This window comes from Doryrhamphus excisus, linkage group LG14 (genome assembly GCF_037039965.1).
Source record: "Doryrhamphus excisus strain RoL-2023G ecotype Guam linkage group LG14, RoL_Dexc_Guam_v1.1, whole genome shotgun sequence".
Taxonomy (NCBI): domain Eukaryota; kingdom Metazoa; phylum Chordata; class Actinopteri; order Syngnathiformes; family Syngnathidae; genus Doryrhamphus; species Doryrhamphus excisus.
Window position 1 is genome coordinate 6,114,332 of NC_136370.1, and position 17,846 is coordinate 6,132,177.

Below are 17,846 nucleotides of genomic sequence, written 5' to 3' on the forward strand. Positions count from 1 at the left end.
TGAATGAATGAATGAAAAAAATGGATTCTGAAATAAGACAAGAATAATTAAACCCAAGAAGAAGATCTAGTATGGAGTTTGAGGTGCACATGAAGGCAGGCTGTCACTTTGTTTGAGGAGTTTAACATGCGGGCCAATTGTTTTCTGCTGAATAACTTATTCATTCCCCTTAATGAATGTAAATATTTGAGTGTGTGTGTGTGTTGCATTCAGTGACAAACCTTCAACGACCCGTCGTCCAAGCGAGTGGTCACACTTGTAGAACACCCGTGCACAAAGCGGCAGCAGATCGGCTTCCGTCTTCTTCAGGGCTTTGTCAAAAGCCGAAGCGATTGCTTCCGTGACCTCGCCGACATCTGCAATGATCTCAGGGTCGAGTACAGCCAGGCAGAGGGACAGGGAAGCACCGCATCGGTCAGCAGATGTCAGAGTGTGGCACTCTATATGGCCATAACCCAACTTTGTGGTCATGTGACAGGAAGTCCTTCGGCTGGGGTCATCCTGGACAGCTGTGATGTGGAGTTCGACGGCAGCGTCTTTGGGTAAGGCAGGTACAACAACCAGCACCAGTGATGGAGCAGGTTTACTGTCAGGCCCCATAGTCGGCTCCTGTCAGGCAGGAAGATGGGATAAAATGGTCATATAAAGCATAGCATGGACACAATGGCATTATTTATCGCAATCTCTTTAACAAACTCCAATACAGTCTTCTCTGTTGCTGCCCCCTGCCTTTGGAACGCTATTCTTCCACACATCTGTGACACTGCTGACCTTACAGTATTTAGTAAAATATTACATTGTGATCTATATTGTCTATTGTATGCACTTTTGACTATTTATTATCAACTCTGTTTTTTGGTTTTCACTTTCTACCTTTTTTTGGTATTCTGTACACTTGTGTTTGTTTGCTTTTAGAATGAAAGTTTTTGAAAAGTGCTCTATAAATAAAATATTATTTTGTTGTTGTTATACGTAACAACAACATCAACAAAAAAATACAATAAGAAACGGAGGCGTCTGCTCCCTGCTACTATGTGACATATAAAAATAACAAAACAAAAAAGTAGTATCAAATCATTATAGTGTATATTTTGTCCAGATACCAATTGGCTGGGGAAAATAACATGCACTGAAAAAATCTGGAGTAACATTTTGTTAGAAAAAAATGACTTTTTCCGCATTGAAAATCTAAGTAAATATTACTTGGAGGTCATTTTCATATAAATTATACATAATTCTCAGGTTTTATTTGCTTTTAAAGAATGATTTAAAAAAACATAAAGCAACATAAACTTGTGTAGTTTGTAGTTACTATATACCATCCATCCTTCCATTCCTCATTAGGGTCGTATGCTGGAGCCTATCCCAGCTGACTTAGGGCGAGAGGCGGGGTACACCCTGGACTGGTGGCCAGCCAATCACAGGGCACATATAGACAAACAACCATTCACACTCACATTCATACCTATGGACAATTTGGAGTGGCCAATTAACCTAGCATGTTTTTGGAATGTGGGAGGAAACCGGAGTACCCGGAGAAAACCCACGCATGCACGGGGAGAACATGCAAACTCCACACAGAGATGGCCGAGGGTGGAATCGGCCATCATGCAGTGTTACTGTATAGTGTGCTTGCAAATTGTTTCCATTTTTTTCAAGTAATAGAATAGAACATTATGTTCTTAGGTTATATAAACATGGTATATACCAAAATAAAGATTAGACTCTCGTGTTTCATCAGAAAAAAAGTTTGTCTCTGGTTCTTTAGTAATCAGCAGTAGGAAGGTTTCAGCAAAATATCCCCAAAAAAGGCTTTTTGTAAAATAACACATTTCAAGCTTTCACAGATGTAGCCATATATAATAGCATTTACATGATTTTAAAATGATTCTTTTTACAAATATAACAGCATAAACTTTTTACAATTTTCACATCTGTACCTGAACTGTGTGTGCGCACACATTAGCACATGCGTGCAATCGTTAAAATTTCCCTTTAATGCGTAACCTCCTCCACGCAACAAAGCGAGATGCATTTTCACTTCCTGGTTGCTGTCCAGCGTGTATTTAAATCGGAGAGATACAAGCCGAGTTCTTATAAAATGCTTGTTTTTGTTGGCTTAAAAAAACACATAAATATGTAATTGGTCGTGGATGAGTTAAAAACATCCTAAAGACATTTCTTAATTAATATAAACTGTATTATTTAGTGTATTTTTATTAAACTTTGAACCTAGCGGTTAGGCTAGTTTATGACTAAGTCTAATCTCATGACATCTATACTTCGGAACTACAACTCTTCTTCTTCTTCTTTCTCTTCTGGCTTTTCAATTCACGGGTCGCTACAGCAAATCAATCTTCTCCATCCAAACCTGTCTCTCTCACACCAACTACCCTCATGTCCTCCTTCACTACATCCATAAACCTCCTCTTTGGTCTTCCTCTACGCCTCCTACCTGGCAGCATCCTTCTACCAATATATTCACTATCTCTCCTCTGGACATGTCCCGACCAAGGCCTCTAACATGTCATGTCCCTCTGATGTACTCCTTCCTGATCCTATCCATCCTGGTCACTCCCAATGAGAACCTCAGCATCCTCATCTGCTACCTCCAGTTCTGCTTCCTGTCTCTAGACCAAACAACATGGCTGGTCTCACTACAGTTTTGTATACATTTCCTTTCGTTTTGGAAACTCTTCTATCAAACATCACGCATGACATTTTTCTCCACCCGTTCCATCCTGCCTGCACACGCTTCTTCACCTCCTTTTCACAACCTCCATTGTTCTGGACTGTTGACCCCAAGTACTTAAAATTATCCACCTTCTGTATCTCTTCTCCCTGTAACCTCACTCTTCCACTTGGGTCCTTGTCATTCACACACATATACTTTGTCTTGCTGCAGCTATTCTTCATTCCTCTCCTTTCCAGGGCAAACCTCCACTCTTCTAGCATCTCCTCCACCTGTTCCTTACTCTCACTATAAATCACAATGTCATCTGCAAACATCATATACATCAAATACATTCATTATACAGTTTTGTGATATGGTTATGTATAACTAAAGTAACATATCTTGTGACAAAAAAAATATTTTTTTTCCAGCATGGTTCTGTTTCCTGTAGACACGCAAATGACCAATTCCTTGTCTGATAAAAGTAATTGAAACACATTTAAGAGAATTGGACCATACACATGCACGGCCAAGATGCACTCTTTCCATGACAGCTGTGACAGGCTGTCCATTACCAGCAGATTGTGAGGTGACGGTGGAGTAATGATAGTGTGCAAACAATTGCAAGAGAATCCATAATGCTTTCAGCTAACCATAAACAAAAACGCACGCGGGCGTCGCTAACATGACAGCTCCTTTTTACGTCAACTTTTCACCTCTCTAGGGAGGATCAGCCACAACATACAATCTTTCTACTTCGCCCCCCGCCGAAGGACTGAGGGGCCATTAGATGTAACAAAATGTCTTGGAGGACCATAATACTCGGCTGTGGCATCATCCGCTAATGGGACAGAAATGAGTGTTTTATATAAGCACCGTTTCAGGCAGAGTCGATAAGGGCAAAAACACTTAACCCCCTTTTCAATTTGCTGGATCAATTTTCATCCATTTACACCCCGTAGTCTGTAAGTGCAGAATAATAACAGGTTACTCGCATTTTTAGTTTTTCTGTTCAGAATGAGCAAAATCACGGACGAGAGGCCTCTTTGTCCTTCCCCCGTCGCATCACGACCTGACGCCATCCTCCTTCACATAAAACTTTCTCAAACTCTTAATTAATGGTGTAGAGGCAGGGGTCTCAAACTCAATTTACCTGGGGGCCACTGGAGCTAGGGTCTGGGCAAGGCTGGGCCGCATCAGGTTTTACAAAAAAACCAAAACGCATTTATTAAAAACAGAAAAATGAATAAACTTTGCTTTGGTTCCGATTTTCTACAATAAAAGCTCTAATAAAATTATTTTTCTACACAAAAAAATAAAATCAATCAGTAATAAATAAATATAATAATAAAACGGCAAATAATTAAAAATTAAGAAACCACATATAGTTGGTGGGTAGACAAATTATTTTTTTCAGATTAAAATGAACAAAGCATTATTAGAGCCCTGTAGACATGACAAAACACGACTATAGTCACATTTATACTCTTTTTATTTACAACATATTGCGCAACTGCAGGGTCTTGATACACATGCTAACTCGCAAACTAGAGAGCTAGCGACCTAAACGGTAGCCTTCAAGTTATTTCCTTTAAACTTAAATAGCCAAAAACTTACCACTTCCACACGGATAGGGAGGATAACTATTAACAGTTATTTAACCTTTAACATGAACATTAATCAAACGTAATAATTTTTTCTGGGTACATGATACCATACAGCATCCATATCAAACTTGCACGGGCCGCACTAACATTAAACTTTCATATCAAGGCGGGGGCCTCAAACTAGTGTCCTGCGGGCCATATTTGGCCCGCGGGCCGCATGTTTGAGACCTCTGGTGTAGAGGCAGGGAACAATGGCCTGCTCTTTTAGCATGTCAACGTGACAGCACACATACGTGAGCGATGCGTTGATAAATGTTATATTAGCACTTCTGGCGGTATGCTAGGTGTTTCTCCTAGAGGGGAGTGCTTGTCAATACTGATTGAACATGGAACAGAGAGGCTAAACAAGGAGAGAAGTGACAGGATCGGGAGGAGGGACGGGGGGTGGTTGGACCTTGCTCAGCCAGGCTTAAAGGCCACCCTGCAGGCCTCGGATACTGAGGGGGTTCCAGCCGGCGTGGTGCTGCAGGACTTTGTCATGACACGCCACTTGCTGACTTTTTAAGCTGTCGGACAAGCTCACATCAGAGCTTTGTTTGGTCTTTTATTCATGTTGGAGCAGGAGGGAAGTTTGTTTTGCAGGAAATGATGAACAAGACTTTGGGTTGAGAATTTTAGAGATGGACTGAAGTATTGGAGCAGTGAGGTCAATTCCTTTATTTTTGCCACAAAGTCGGATGCAATGTTATTAAATTGAATATTTCCGTAGTGAGAGCATAAATAAACCTGTTTACGATTGTCTAAATACAGCTTTTAACATTATTAGAGCCCTCTAGAGACAAAGTAACACTTATATAGCCACCTTTACATCTCTGTATTGTTACCCAATACATATAGTAGATAGAATAAAAAAATATGACATATGAGACATCTATAACACAGCATAGACACACACAATAGCAGTTTTTTGTTGTTTTTCTGGATAGTGTACATCTTGCAGTGGCAATTGTCTCATCAAAATATTGTAATGGCGGCTTTAAATGGCTTTACACTTGTATTATGGCTTATATAAATAAGCCATTAAAAACGTAAATCATAATTTTGCCTGTGTAGACTGCATTTAGAGGTGAAAACAACATGAAAAAAATCATCCATCCTTCCATTTTCTATGCTGCTTATCCTCATTAGGGTTGCGGCCAATCACATTGCACATATAGACAAACAACCATTCACACTCACAATCATACCTATGGACAATTTGGAGGCGCCAATTAACCTAGCATGTTTTTGGAATGTGGGAGGAAACCGGAGTACCCGGAGAAAACCCCAACATGCAGGGAGAACATGCAAACTCCACACAGAGATGCCCAAGCGGCGATTCAAACCAGGGTCTCCTGACTACATGGATAGCATGCTAACCACACATTCATTCATTCATTTTCTACCACTTCTACCACTACTAATCCATAGCCGATCGATTGGCTTATCTCTAATGTCCAGCATTAGTAAATAATTCATTTAATTCATTTTTCCTGACAAGGGTTGCCGGGGTGCTGGAGCCTATCCCAGCTATCTTTGGGCGAGAGGCTGGACTGGTGGCCAGCCAATCACAGGGCACATATAGACAAACAACCATTCACACTCACATTCATACCTATGGACAATTTGGAGTGGCCAATTAACCTAGCATGTTTTTGGAATGTGGGAGGAAACCGGAGTACCCGGAGAAAACCCACGCATGCACTCCACACAGAAATGGCTGAGGGTGGAATTGAACCCCGATCTGCTAGCTGTGAGGTCTGCTCACCACACATAATAATACAATTGTATTTTTTGCAATTTTTACAATTGTAATACAATACAAAAACAAAATAGCAACATATATCATTTTTGGAGAAGTAGTAGTACTTAGTACTGTGCATTGACTGCAGTTTATGCAGTTTTTGCAGAAACTAAACAAAAAATAAATTAACCTAACGTTTTAAAACCGTCATTTTGCTCTTTATTAGCATGGAATGAAGCCATGTTCTCTTCTAATTTCCTGTGCTACAAACGACCACAAGGCCCGGTGTGTTTCATGTAAGCAAACATCAGGGCTTTGCTCGCTGCAGAATCCTCCGACAAGAAGCGTGAAAGGGATATTATGGCAGGCTGACAGCAGCTACAGTAAGTGCTGAGAGCCAGGAGAGCTGCGTGCCGAAGGCGCCCCGCTGCGCAGGAAATGTAGGGGAACTTGCTTAAGCGGAGCCGTCCCATCAGCTCCCTGCTGGTCCTGCTGCCTTTACACCACTTCCTTATTACCGTGTTTACCGTTCGGCTTTCACGCCCTCTCGCCCCACCGCACGAAGGATGCCAGTTAGCGGGGAGAAGGAAAACAAACATTAAAAAGAGAGAGGCGGGTCAGAGCTCATGAGTGCAGGGGGAGACGGTCCAGATCTCATGGCTTTAGAGCAGGGGTGTCAAACTCCCTTTGGTCTGCGGGCCGAATACAGCTTAATTTGAGATCAAGCGGGCCGGACCAGTAAACTCATTGCAAAATTACATAGAACTAACAATAAGCCCACTTTTTTCTTTTGTATTAGTCACTAATACTAATAATTAGTGCAAAGAATGAGTAAATTATCAAAATGCTTATTAACAGAATTTTCCTTTTACATTATGAACAATATATTATGAACAAGAGAATAACATAAGAACATAAATAAAGTATGTGCAATTTTAACAACACTTTTACACAGTTAAACATATATTTAAGTGTGTTGTACATAAAACTGATCACAGAAATAGTAACAATGTTCCAAAAACATTTATACCAGCCTTGTGGAACTTAAAAACACTGTTTTTCAACATCTGGAAAGCAATTTGAACAAATGAATAACTTTCACAGCAATTATTCGTCTTGCTTGGAATTTGCCCTTGAAACTTGACATCGTTTATCCTGCACAAGTGCATCAATATCAGGCATCATGTCCTGAGAAGCAGCCAATTTCAGAATCTCATTCAAATGCTTATGTGTGAGCTTTGAGCGCAGCTTAGTTTTATTAATGTTCATTAGTGAGAAAACTTGCTCACAAAGGTAGGTTGTCCCAAACATGGGCAATGTTTTAGCAGCTAGTGCTGTCAATGTGGGATAGCCTGGTAGGAGGTACTTTTGGTACAGATTGTACTATGTTTCAATTATGTTCAGTTAACTGAAAAGTCTCTGATATTCACCGGGTATTAACATCTGTGGCTGTAAGCAACCTCCTGATATAGATTTTTATTCACTCCACACAATGGAATGAAGCAAACAGTTTTCATGGAAGTGAAAAAATAAGTTGGAGCATGTTCAGTATGAACTAGAGTGTAGGATCTATTCACCAACCGAGGATCAAACCAGCAACCATCAGATTGGAAGACGAATGAGCCATGCCACCATGCACACAATAAGCATTCATTCATTTTCTACCGATTTTCACGGCGGGGTGGGGGGGGGGGTGCTGGAGCCTATCCCAGCTGTCTTCAGGCGAGAGGCGGGGTACACCCTGGACCACCACAGGGCCCATATAGACAAACAACCATTCACACTCACATTCATACCTATGGACAATTTGGAGTCGCCAATTAACCTAGCATGTTTTTGAAAACCCACGCATGCACAGGGAGAACATGCAAACTCCACACAGAGATGGCCGAGGGTGGAATTGAACCCTCGTCTCCTAGCTGTAAGGCCTGTACGCTAACCACTAAACCGCCGTGCAGTCCTAGGAAGAAGCAAAGCTTATTAAATCCTACCCCTCCATATGGTACTTTTACAATCAGTAACTGTTACATTTGTTCACTTCCTGCTTTCCATACTACAGTTTAAGGTTTGTTTCTTTTAATAATGCACCTCGTACCAAAGTATGAGGTGATATGAGCATCCAATGCCATAATGGGTACCATAGTAAGTGTCAATATAGTGATATATATAGCACATCATGACTGGTTCAAGACTCTTCATCCTTGTATTTAGCAAACATCAACTGCTTGTACTGCTTATTGGACAATTTGGAGTCATCAATTAATCTAGCATTTTTCTGGAATGTGGGAGGAAACAGGAGTACCCCAGATGGAGGGGTAGGTTTTAATAAGCTTTGCTTCTTCCTACTCCTTTTGGACATGTGGAACTGTGAACTGATTATGGGATGCACTCAATTGTAATCTGATGCATGTTCAAATGAAATTAAACCATTACCATTACCATTACCATTACCATTACCATGCCCAAGATTTGCAGAAAGATGCCTTGTAATCTCAATACATTTAAAATAGGCCTCCTCTATATGGATAGAAAAATATTATACAATCCTGATTAAAATGTTAGGATTAAATGTTATGGTTATAACCACAGCTTTAAAAGTTCAGAACCACAGCCTTTAAAAGCAAAAGGTCTACCAAAAATGTGGATTCCATGTTAGTTTCTGTCAGGTATTCACACTCACGATCTCGTGATGGCAAAGGCAAAAATTGCTGAGATTGGACGTCATTTGAAACTTCAATGATCCTGAGGGTCACAGTTGTAGATAGATGCCCAATGGGATGATCGGCAGTATGAATGAAGGTTTTTACTGCAGTCCAATACCCATCAGACAACATCTACGGGAGAAGAGTTTTAAGATCCCCACAGAAAACCCACGCATACACAGGGAGAACATGCAAACTCCACACAGAGATGGCCGAGTGTGGAATTGAACCCTGGTCTCCTGACACTAACCACTCGACCGCCATGCAGCCCCACAATAAGCATAATACATGTAATCAATGCTACAAATGCTGCAATATTCTGGAAATACAGTATACTTAAATCTATACACTGACAGAGGATCGGACCAGCAACCATTAGCATGTTCTACTTCCTGTTATGTTTTTTTTTTTACTATGATCTCATCTGCGCTATTAATGCTGACTGACTAATTTGCGGCATACTGTTATTACAGCATTGGTTCTATTGCTGCCGTGTTGCACAATACGCTTCATAAGCCATGTTTTCCTTTCCACTTTCTCATGCACCACAAATGATCATTAATTTAAAGTTGTTCTATATAATGAGTTGTCAAATTTCAGAAATAACAGACTGGGTTATATTTAGAGCAGGGGTCTCAAACTCAATTTACTTGGGGGCCACTGGAGCTCGGGTCTGGGTGAGACTGGGCCACATCAGGTTTTCCCAAAAAAAAAACCAAACAAGTATTTATTAAAAACAATTTTTTTTTTTTTAAAACTTCGCTTTGGTTCCAATTTTCTACAATAAAAGCTCTGATAAAACTTTCCACTGTTCTCAAATATCTTACTTTTTATTTTTCTACACAAAATAAGATGAAAAATAAATAAACAAATCAAGAATAAAGAAAATCAATCAGAAATAAATAAATAAATAAATAAATATAATAATAATAATAATAATAAAACGGCAAATAATAAAAACTTAAGAAACCACATATAGTTGGTGGGTAGACAAATAATTTTTTTTCAGATTAAAATTAACAAAGCATTATTAGAGGTTCTTGAGACACATGCTAACTTGCAAACTAGAGAGCTAGCGACCTAAATGGTAGCCTTCAAGTTATTTCCTTTAAACGTAAAGCCAAAAACTTACCACTTCCACACGGATAGGGAGGATAACTATTAACAGTTATTTAACCTTTAACATGAACATTAATCAAACGTAATAATTTTTTCTGGGTACATGATACCATACAGCATCCATATCAAACTTGCGCATGACGCACTAACATTAAACTTTCATATCAAGGCGGGGGCGCCACGTGTTTGAGACCCCTGATTTAGAGCATTGATGGGAATAAAACAGATACCCCAGAACCAACCGGTATATATATATATTTTCTATTCTAAGTGAAGCGTCCTGATTATTTGTGAACAGGAAAGAGAAAGTTCCTCACCCTTCTCGCCCCCCCCTCCTGAGACCGGTGCTGCGACTGATATTCACCGCCGACTTCTCTCATGAAAACTTGATGATGTGGGAAGCGCTGGTGTCTTTGATAATGTGCAGCTTGGCACAGAAGCAGATGTCTTCCTCAGAGCCTCCCTAATCCTTTGCCCCCCTACACTCCATTTTGGAGCTGGGTTCAACTCTCAGAGCAGCTTATCCCCCCCCCCCCCCCCCATCCCCCACCACTCTCCATTCCGTCGCCCTGGCTTACAACCCCTTGCTCCGGAGCACCAGTCTTGCCTGGCAGCCTCTCTCCGCCCATTGTAATCTGTCTCGTCGTGGGACGAGACCCCAAGGGACGGAGATGTACCTCCAACATGTGGCTCTGCTGGAGCGGGGGGTTAAAGCCTGGAGAGAGGATGTCAACTTTGTGTCACTTCCTGGAAAGCCAAGCGGTATTTTGTGCCCAATATGCAAAATTTCTACAGGCTTCAATATTCAGATTTTGCAGTAAATCACACAGGCTGGTGGGATTGTGTCATTTTGTGACAAGCACATTAAGAAATCCAAAAAGTAGAACGAAACTGTGTCATATCATATGACAGCCAAAGCTTCAAGATGTTGGAAGTCTTGATTTGGACACAAAGTTTGAACATGTCTACCTTTTTGTCCTCTCATGTAGTAAAATTCATACATCCACTGACCTCTTCTGCAGGCTCCAGCAGGCGTACCCATACAGCCCGGATAACAGGGATGTCCTGGCGTCTTGTGGTGTAGCAGTGGACCTGGATGATGTGGCCCAGAGTCAAGCGGCTGATCACGGCCTCCAGAACCTTTTGCACGTGGCCGACACACAACTGAGTTTGCATCCTTGTTCCAGCCTTCACCAGCTGCATGGTGCAGGGGATCAGGGCGATCTGGCCCGCACAGAACACAGCATCATCTACCTAGAAAAGAGAATAAACATACAGAAACGTGTCAAAGTCAGCATCTCTGCTGGAGCCTATCCCAGCTGTCTTCGGGCGAGAGGCGGGGTACACCCTGGACTGGTCGCCAGCCAATCACAGGGCACATATAGACAAACAACCATTCACACTCACATTCATACCTATGGACAATTTGGAGTGGCCAATTAACCTAGCATGTTTTTGGAATGTGGGAGGAAACCGGAGTACCCGGAGAAAACCCACGCATGCACGGGGAGAACATGCAAACTCCACACAGAGATGGCCGAGGGTGGAATCGAACCCTGGTCCTCCTAGCTGTGAGGTCTACACGCTAACCACTTGACCGCCGTGCCGCCCAGGAACATTTTATATTTCAATATATTTTATTTTAGGTAAGTATTGTTATTTATTTGTGGTAAAGTCATTTTAAGATACTACTGAAAGAAAGATTAGGTTAGTATTATACATTATATTTACTATATGCAAATAATATGTAATAATACTAATAATACATTTTATTTCAAAGAGCCTTTCAGGACACCCAAGGTCGCTGTACAGAAGATATAAAAACACGAATATAAAATACAAGATAAAAGAGAACAAACAACGAATAAGAACATACAATAAATAATAAATAATATGTATTTGTACAGGTGGCCTTACTCCAAACAGATACCAATTACTCTCTGCAGTTTCCAATACAAGAATTATGCAAAATACAAAATAAATGCATATTTTCAATAAACTGCATTTAAAAAGTGTGATGAAATTGCAATACCCTGAAGCTTTATTCTTTATTTCACATTATGCTAAATCAAAAAATATATGTTTTGTATTGTTCTTTTAATTATTGTATTTTCCACACTAGAGAGCACACTTAAAAGCCTTTAAAAAGCCTTTATAAGCCTTTTCTCTAAAATCGAAAATTATAATCCAGTCCGCCCTATGTTTTCAAAAATGGGTAAAAATGTTGTTGTTAATTTTTTTTACAAAATTACATTTGTGCATCATTTTATTTATTTTGATATTTTATTCATATGTGTAAGATGCATAGATTTATAAAATGTACATGTGTCCCATTACTTAGACTATTAAAATTATACTAAAATTAATTGTATCGATTTTATTTATGTTATTCATGAATAGGCCTGCTCATATCAGTTTGAATGCATTTTATTCATGATTACTATTTACTGCCTTTGTATTTATTTTAAATTTTTTTGTATTAATTTAAAAAATTAGCTCAATGTTTTCAATTCAGGTTTTGCAATATCTGCAAATAATAATAATAATGGAACAATAGTTTCACTCCACACTGACGTGTTGAATCCTAAGTTAGCCAAATGTGTTGAAATCTGTGAGGTGCTATAATCAAATTAACATTAATTATAAATACTCTTGGGTGGCATCAATCAACAAGGCTGGCCTCACAATTTTCAGCTTTTCATGCCTAACAGTTTTCATTTCACAGCTCTAAAAACAAATCAGGTACTCGGTGAGAAACTTGCCAGTGGGTCTCAGCAACACCACTGCTATTTATAAGCATAATTAGCTATGTGATAATGAGCTAATTCTCCATTAAATACCTCTCTTAGCAGGATGCCTCCTGCATAACGAAATCCGGGGCTTGGATCTATCTGTTTAATGCATGGAGACGAGTAAGGATGAGGGGTGGTATTAAGGAGGTCGGGTCTTTAGAGACGCACTGAGGCTTTGGAGCTGGATGGCATTTGTGCTGGACTCTAACGTGTTGGTCAATGCAAATATCTGCTGGTGACAAGGTGATAATTGCTGCCCTGTGCAGGGAAGCGTGTGCATCAGCAAATCCCAAGGGAGGATCAAGATATGGATCAACTGATGCACATTAACACAAGGTCCTTTACTTATTAGGGAAGACACAGCTTGGAATTATGATGCAAGGAGTCTGTTCTCATGAGAATTGTCTATGAACTTTAGTACAAAAGTACTGTAATGAGGATATGGTAATGGTAATGGTTTTATTTCATTTGAACATGCATCAGATTACAATTGAATGCATCACATAATCAGTTCACAGTTCCACATGTCCAAAAGGAGTAGGAAGAAGCAAAGCTTATTAAATCCTACCCCTCCATCTGGTACTTTTACAATCAGTAACTGTTACATTTGTTCACTTCCTGCTTTCCATAATACAGTTTTTTTTTAAATTTTATTTTATTTTTGTCACGTACCGAAGTGCAAGGTGATATGACCATACAATGGCATAATGGGTACCATAGTAACTGTCAATATAGTGATACAGAGTGGCCACTCTACCATACAGGCCTGATTGGTGGATTGCTGCAGAGATGGTTGTCCTTCTGGAAGGCTCTCCTCTCTCCACAGAGGAACGCTGGAGCTCTGACAGAGTGACCATCGGGGCCTTGGTCACCTCCCTGACTAAGGCCCTTCTTCCCCGATCGCTCAGTTTAGAAGGCCGGCCAGCTCTAGGAAGAGTCCTGGTGGTTCCAAACGTCTTCCATTTACGAATAATGGAGGCCACTGTGCTCATTGGGACCTTCAAAGCAGCAGAAATGTTTCTGTATCCTTCCCCAGATTTGTGCCTCAAGACAATCCTGTCTCGCAGGTCTACAGACAGTTCTTTTGACTTCATGCTTGGTGTTTGTGCTCTGACATGCACAGTCAACTGTGGGACCTTATATAGACAGTTATTATATTTCCAAATCATGTCCAATCAACTGAATTTACTGCAGGTGGACTCCAATTAAGCTGTAGAAAGATCTCAAGGATGATCAGAGGAAAAAAGATGCACCTGAGCTCCATTTTGAGCTTCATGGCAAAGGCTGTGAATACTTATGTAAATGTGATTTTTTTGTTTTCTATTTTTAATAAATTCAAAACATGTCAAAAAACATTTTTTCACATTGTCATAATGGAGTATTTTGTGTAGAATTTTGAGGTAAGAGATTAATTTAATACAGTTTGGAATGAGGCTGTAACATGACAAAATGTAGAAAAAGTGAAGCGCTGTGAATACTTTCCGGATGCACTGTACTTACAAAAAGAAGCAACATTGCACCTATCAACCCCCGTACAACAGTACACTGTATGTCCCAAATCATGGATTTCCAAACCTATGTGGTGTCAGGACTTCAGAGATACTATTGAAAAGAACCGGCAAATAAGACGAGCAAGGCTTTGAGAGATTTACTGGTTGCATCAAACATTCCCAATAAATGGCGGGACGAAGGATCAAATGGACTATACTACACGTCCACCCGTGTATGTTTACATTCACCATCGCTTCATATGTACACCACTTTCCTGACTTTGTGGATTTTCAGTTATTTTGAGGTGACGGAGAACCGGACGGACTATCAAAGCATACTCAAGCCTGGTATGAATGAAAAACTGTGGTGACAGAGGAGACAAGAAGGGATTCCAACACACTGGCAACAAATTGTCATTGGCATTCCATTTAGGAGTCATCAAAAGTGATCACATCCGCTCCTATGGGTTGGACGGGGTGGCCGGAATCTTTAAAGCTGATCCCCGCATGAAAAGATTTCCGCACATTTTAAATTCATAAAAGGTTGGCGACCATTTGTCAATTTGAATATCAAAAGGCACTAACAGAGGGACCCTTGTGACTGTTAAAGGCAGACTCCCTTTGCTGCGGCCAAGCAGGTGTGTGATGATCAATTATTGACGAACCGCTCTGGTTACTCTTAGTGGGAGGTGGAATTGGGGGGGAATTGGGGTTCTGTTGGTGGCGAACCTGGCTGGGAGAGAAAAGGTGTGGGGAGGGGGGGTGTCAGCGGAGGAAAGCGAATACTATTTCCATAAAATTAACAGTTCAAAAGAATGAGTTCACACACCAATCAAACTTGTTAATTGACTGTCAATGGTGTGCTGCTTGAATATACAACACAGCTACATTATTCATCCTACGCTTTGACAGGGAAGACAGTCCAATTTGCATTGGCGTTCTAAACGTGATCAACAACCGACTGACGCTGCATGCATTTTTAATAGCAACTTTTAATATTCATAAGAGGGAGGGGGGGGCAAACAACCGCACATGACATTAAACTTTCTATAACAAGGTAAGTATTTTTCAAATGCTAGTCTTAGCCCTCTAAATGGCCCACAGAGAGAAGACAGGATGCACTGCATTACCGTGAATATGGAGCACCAATACGGTCAAGTTTCCAATTCCAGTGGAACCCCGACCATTATATATATTTGTCGTCCGATGAGAGCTACACATATTTCCAGAAACCTCAGACTCGTGGAGTGGCTGATTCCATTACTAACTTAGCACGAGACAGAAAACTAACAACAGGCAAGTTAGGGTCACCATGTTTTGATGACCAACCACCAGGACACTTGACCCAACAAAAAGATAATCAAATGATGCCATAGCATTTCAGTATGTGGAATCAAACTATGGAATGGATTGAGTAAGGACCTCAAACAATGCACAACGATGAGCCAATTCAAGAAACAATACAAGCAGTTGATGTTTGCTAAATACAAGGATGAAGAGTCTTGAACCAGTCATGATGTGCTATATATATCACTATATTGACACTTACTATGGTACCCATTATGGCATTGGATGCTCATATCAAACAATCAAAACAAACAAAAAAAACCCTTAAACTGTATTATGGAAAGCAGGAAGTGAACAAATGTAACAGTTACTGATTGTAAAAGTCCAGATGGAGGGGTAGGATTTAATAAGCTTTGCTTCTTCCTAGGGCTGCACGGCGGTCGAGTGGTTAGCGCGCAGACCTCACAGCTAGGAGACCAGGGTTCAATTCCATCCTCGTCCATCTCTATGTGGAGTTTGCATGTTCTCCCTGTGCTTGCGTAGGTTTTCCCCGGGTACTCCGGTTTCCTTAAACATTCCAAAAACATGCTAGGTTAATTGGCGACTCCAAATTGTCCATAGGTATGAATGTGAGTGTGAATGGTTGTTTGACCCTCGTAAGGAAAAGCGGTAGAAAATGAATGAATGATTCTTCCTACTCCTTTTGGACATGTGGAACTGTGAACTGATTATGGGATGCACTCAATTGTAATCTGATGCATGTTCAAATGAAATAAACCATTACCATTACCATTACCATTACCATTACCATGCCCAAGATTTGCTCAAAGATGCCTTGTAATTTCAATACATTTAAAATAAGCCTCCTCTATATGGATAGAAAAATATTATACAATCCTGATTAAAATGTTAGGATTAAATGTTATGGTTATAATCACAGCTTTAAAAGTTCAGAACCACAGCCTTTAAAAGCAAAAGGTCTACCAAAAATGTGGATTCCATGTTAGTTTCTGTCAGGTATTCACACTCACACTCATGATCTTGTGATGGCAAAGGCAAAAATTGCTGAGATTGGACGTCATTTGAAACTTCAAAGATCCTGAGGGTCACAGATGTAGATAGATGCCCAAAAATGACGCTGTCTGTCAAGACATGTGATGATCGGCGGTACGAATGAAGGTTTTTACTGCAGTCCAATAACCATCAGACAACATCTGCAGGAGAAGGGTTTTAAGAACAAAAAAAACATCTTCTTCAACGCCACAAAACTGCTCGATTGAAATTTACACGAGAGCACCAAACATTCTGTGGACATTCTCACGGTCCCGATGGCTTCCAACGTTACTGGCATAACAAGGAGATCCCACCTGAGACATTTGGTCCTTCAATGGAACAATGTCATTTAGAAGCTAACTGAGATTGTGTGGATTATCGGCATGGTGACTCCAAGTTTTGTTTGGCTTTTTAGGCCTACTTTTTGGAGGGTTCCATTGTAGCTGTCTTTAATAGCTATCTGTAACTGCCTACTACACGCAGTAGGTCATACAAATTAATTTCTTACCAATACCAGAAAATGTTGGCGTCATTTGTGACTCAATATTCCCATGAAAAATCCACCACCTACGCAAACATGAGTCACATTTTATGGATAAACAAAAGGAAAATGTGGTAATGATACATTTGGTCTGGGAAAGTATACTTAAAAAGTGAAAATACACACGCAGTGACAGGATTTGGACAGTGTTTGAGCCTCTTGTCACGGGGAACATTTTACAGCAACAAAGTCCCATCCCTGAAAATATGAGCTTCTGCAACAGCTTCCCAAAAACAAGCTCATAATTCATTGCTGCTACAGGTAATTATTCTACCCTAAAAACCTCAACAAGGAGTCTTTTAGCCTCATAACCTAGTTTGTCACCACCAAGCCTTATGTTGATCTGTGACTTGCAGAAAGGTCACTAAGAAGAACAGCAACTTTATGTAAATGTTCTCACGGAGCATCCTGCTGGTTTCACCGTCTTGCATTAATCGTGTCGCCTTTCAAGGCGAGGTGTTTCTAATTGCACTTTTTTTTTTTTTCAGAGATACCGCTATACTATATTCGGTCTCGGATGTCTCCTGAGGATGTCTCCAGGTGTCATTAGCAGGGCTTTGAGATGTGTGTGTGTGTGTGTGTAGCCCAACTGGGCAGCCTTGGATAAAATGACCCGCCTATTGACGAACAGTCAGGTTCTCGGGCCGGTTCCAAGGACGAGCCAGAGGTGGAAAAAAGCGGCTGGAGCCCACCTATCATCTATGCTAATGGTCACGTTTCTCCCCGCGGAGGGCCCTCATGCATAATTTAAACAGGCAAAAGCGAGCATGCAAAATGTGTAAAATAGGTTAAATTAAT

The 17,846-nt window shown here is 40.5% G+C and overlaps 1 protein-coding gene across 1 annotated transcript in view; it reads right to left on the reverse strand.

Moving 5' to 3' along the window:
- Positions 1-17,846, reverse strand: part of dph6 (diphthamine biosynthesis 6) — a 98,912-nt gene that overhangs the window by 7,154 nt on the left and 73,912 nt on the right. The window contains exons 13-14 of the mRNA XM_058091411.2: positions 10,897-11,139; positions 222-609 (exon numbers count right to left, since the gene is read on the reverse strand). Coding sequence (XP_057947394.2) covers positions 222-609; positions 10,897-11,139 — 631 coding nt within the window. The remainder of the gene's footprint in view (positions 1-221; positions 610-10,896; positions 11,140-17,846) is intronic.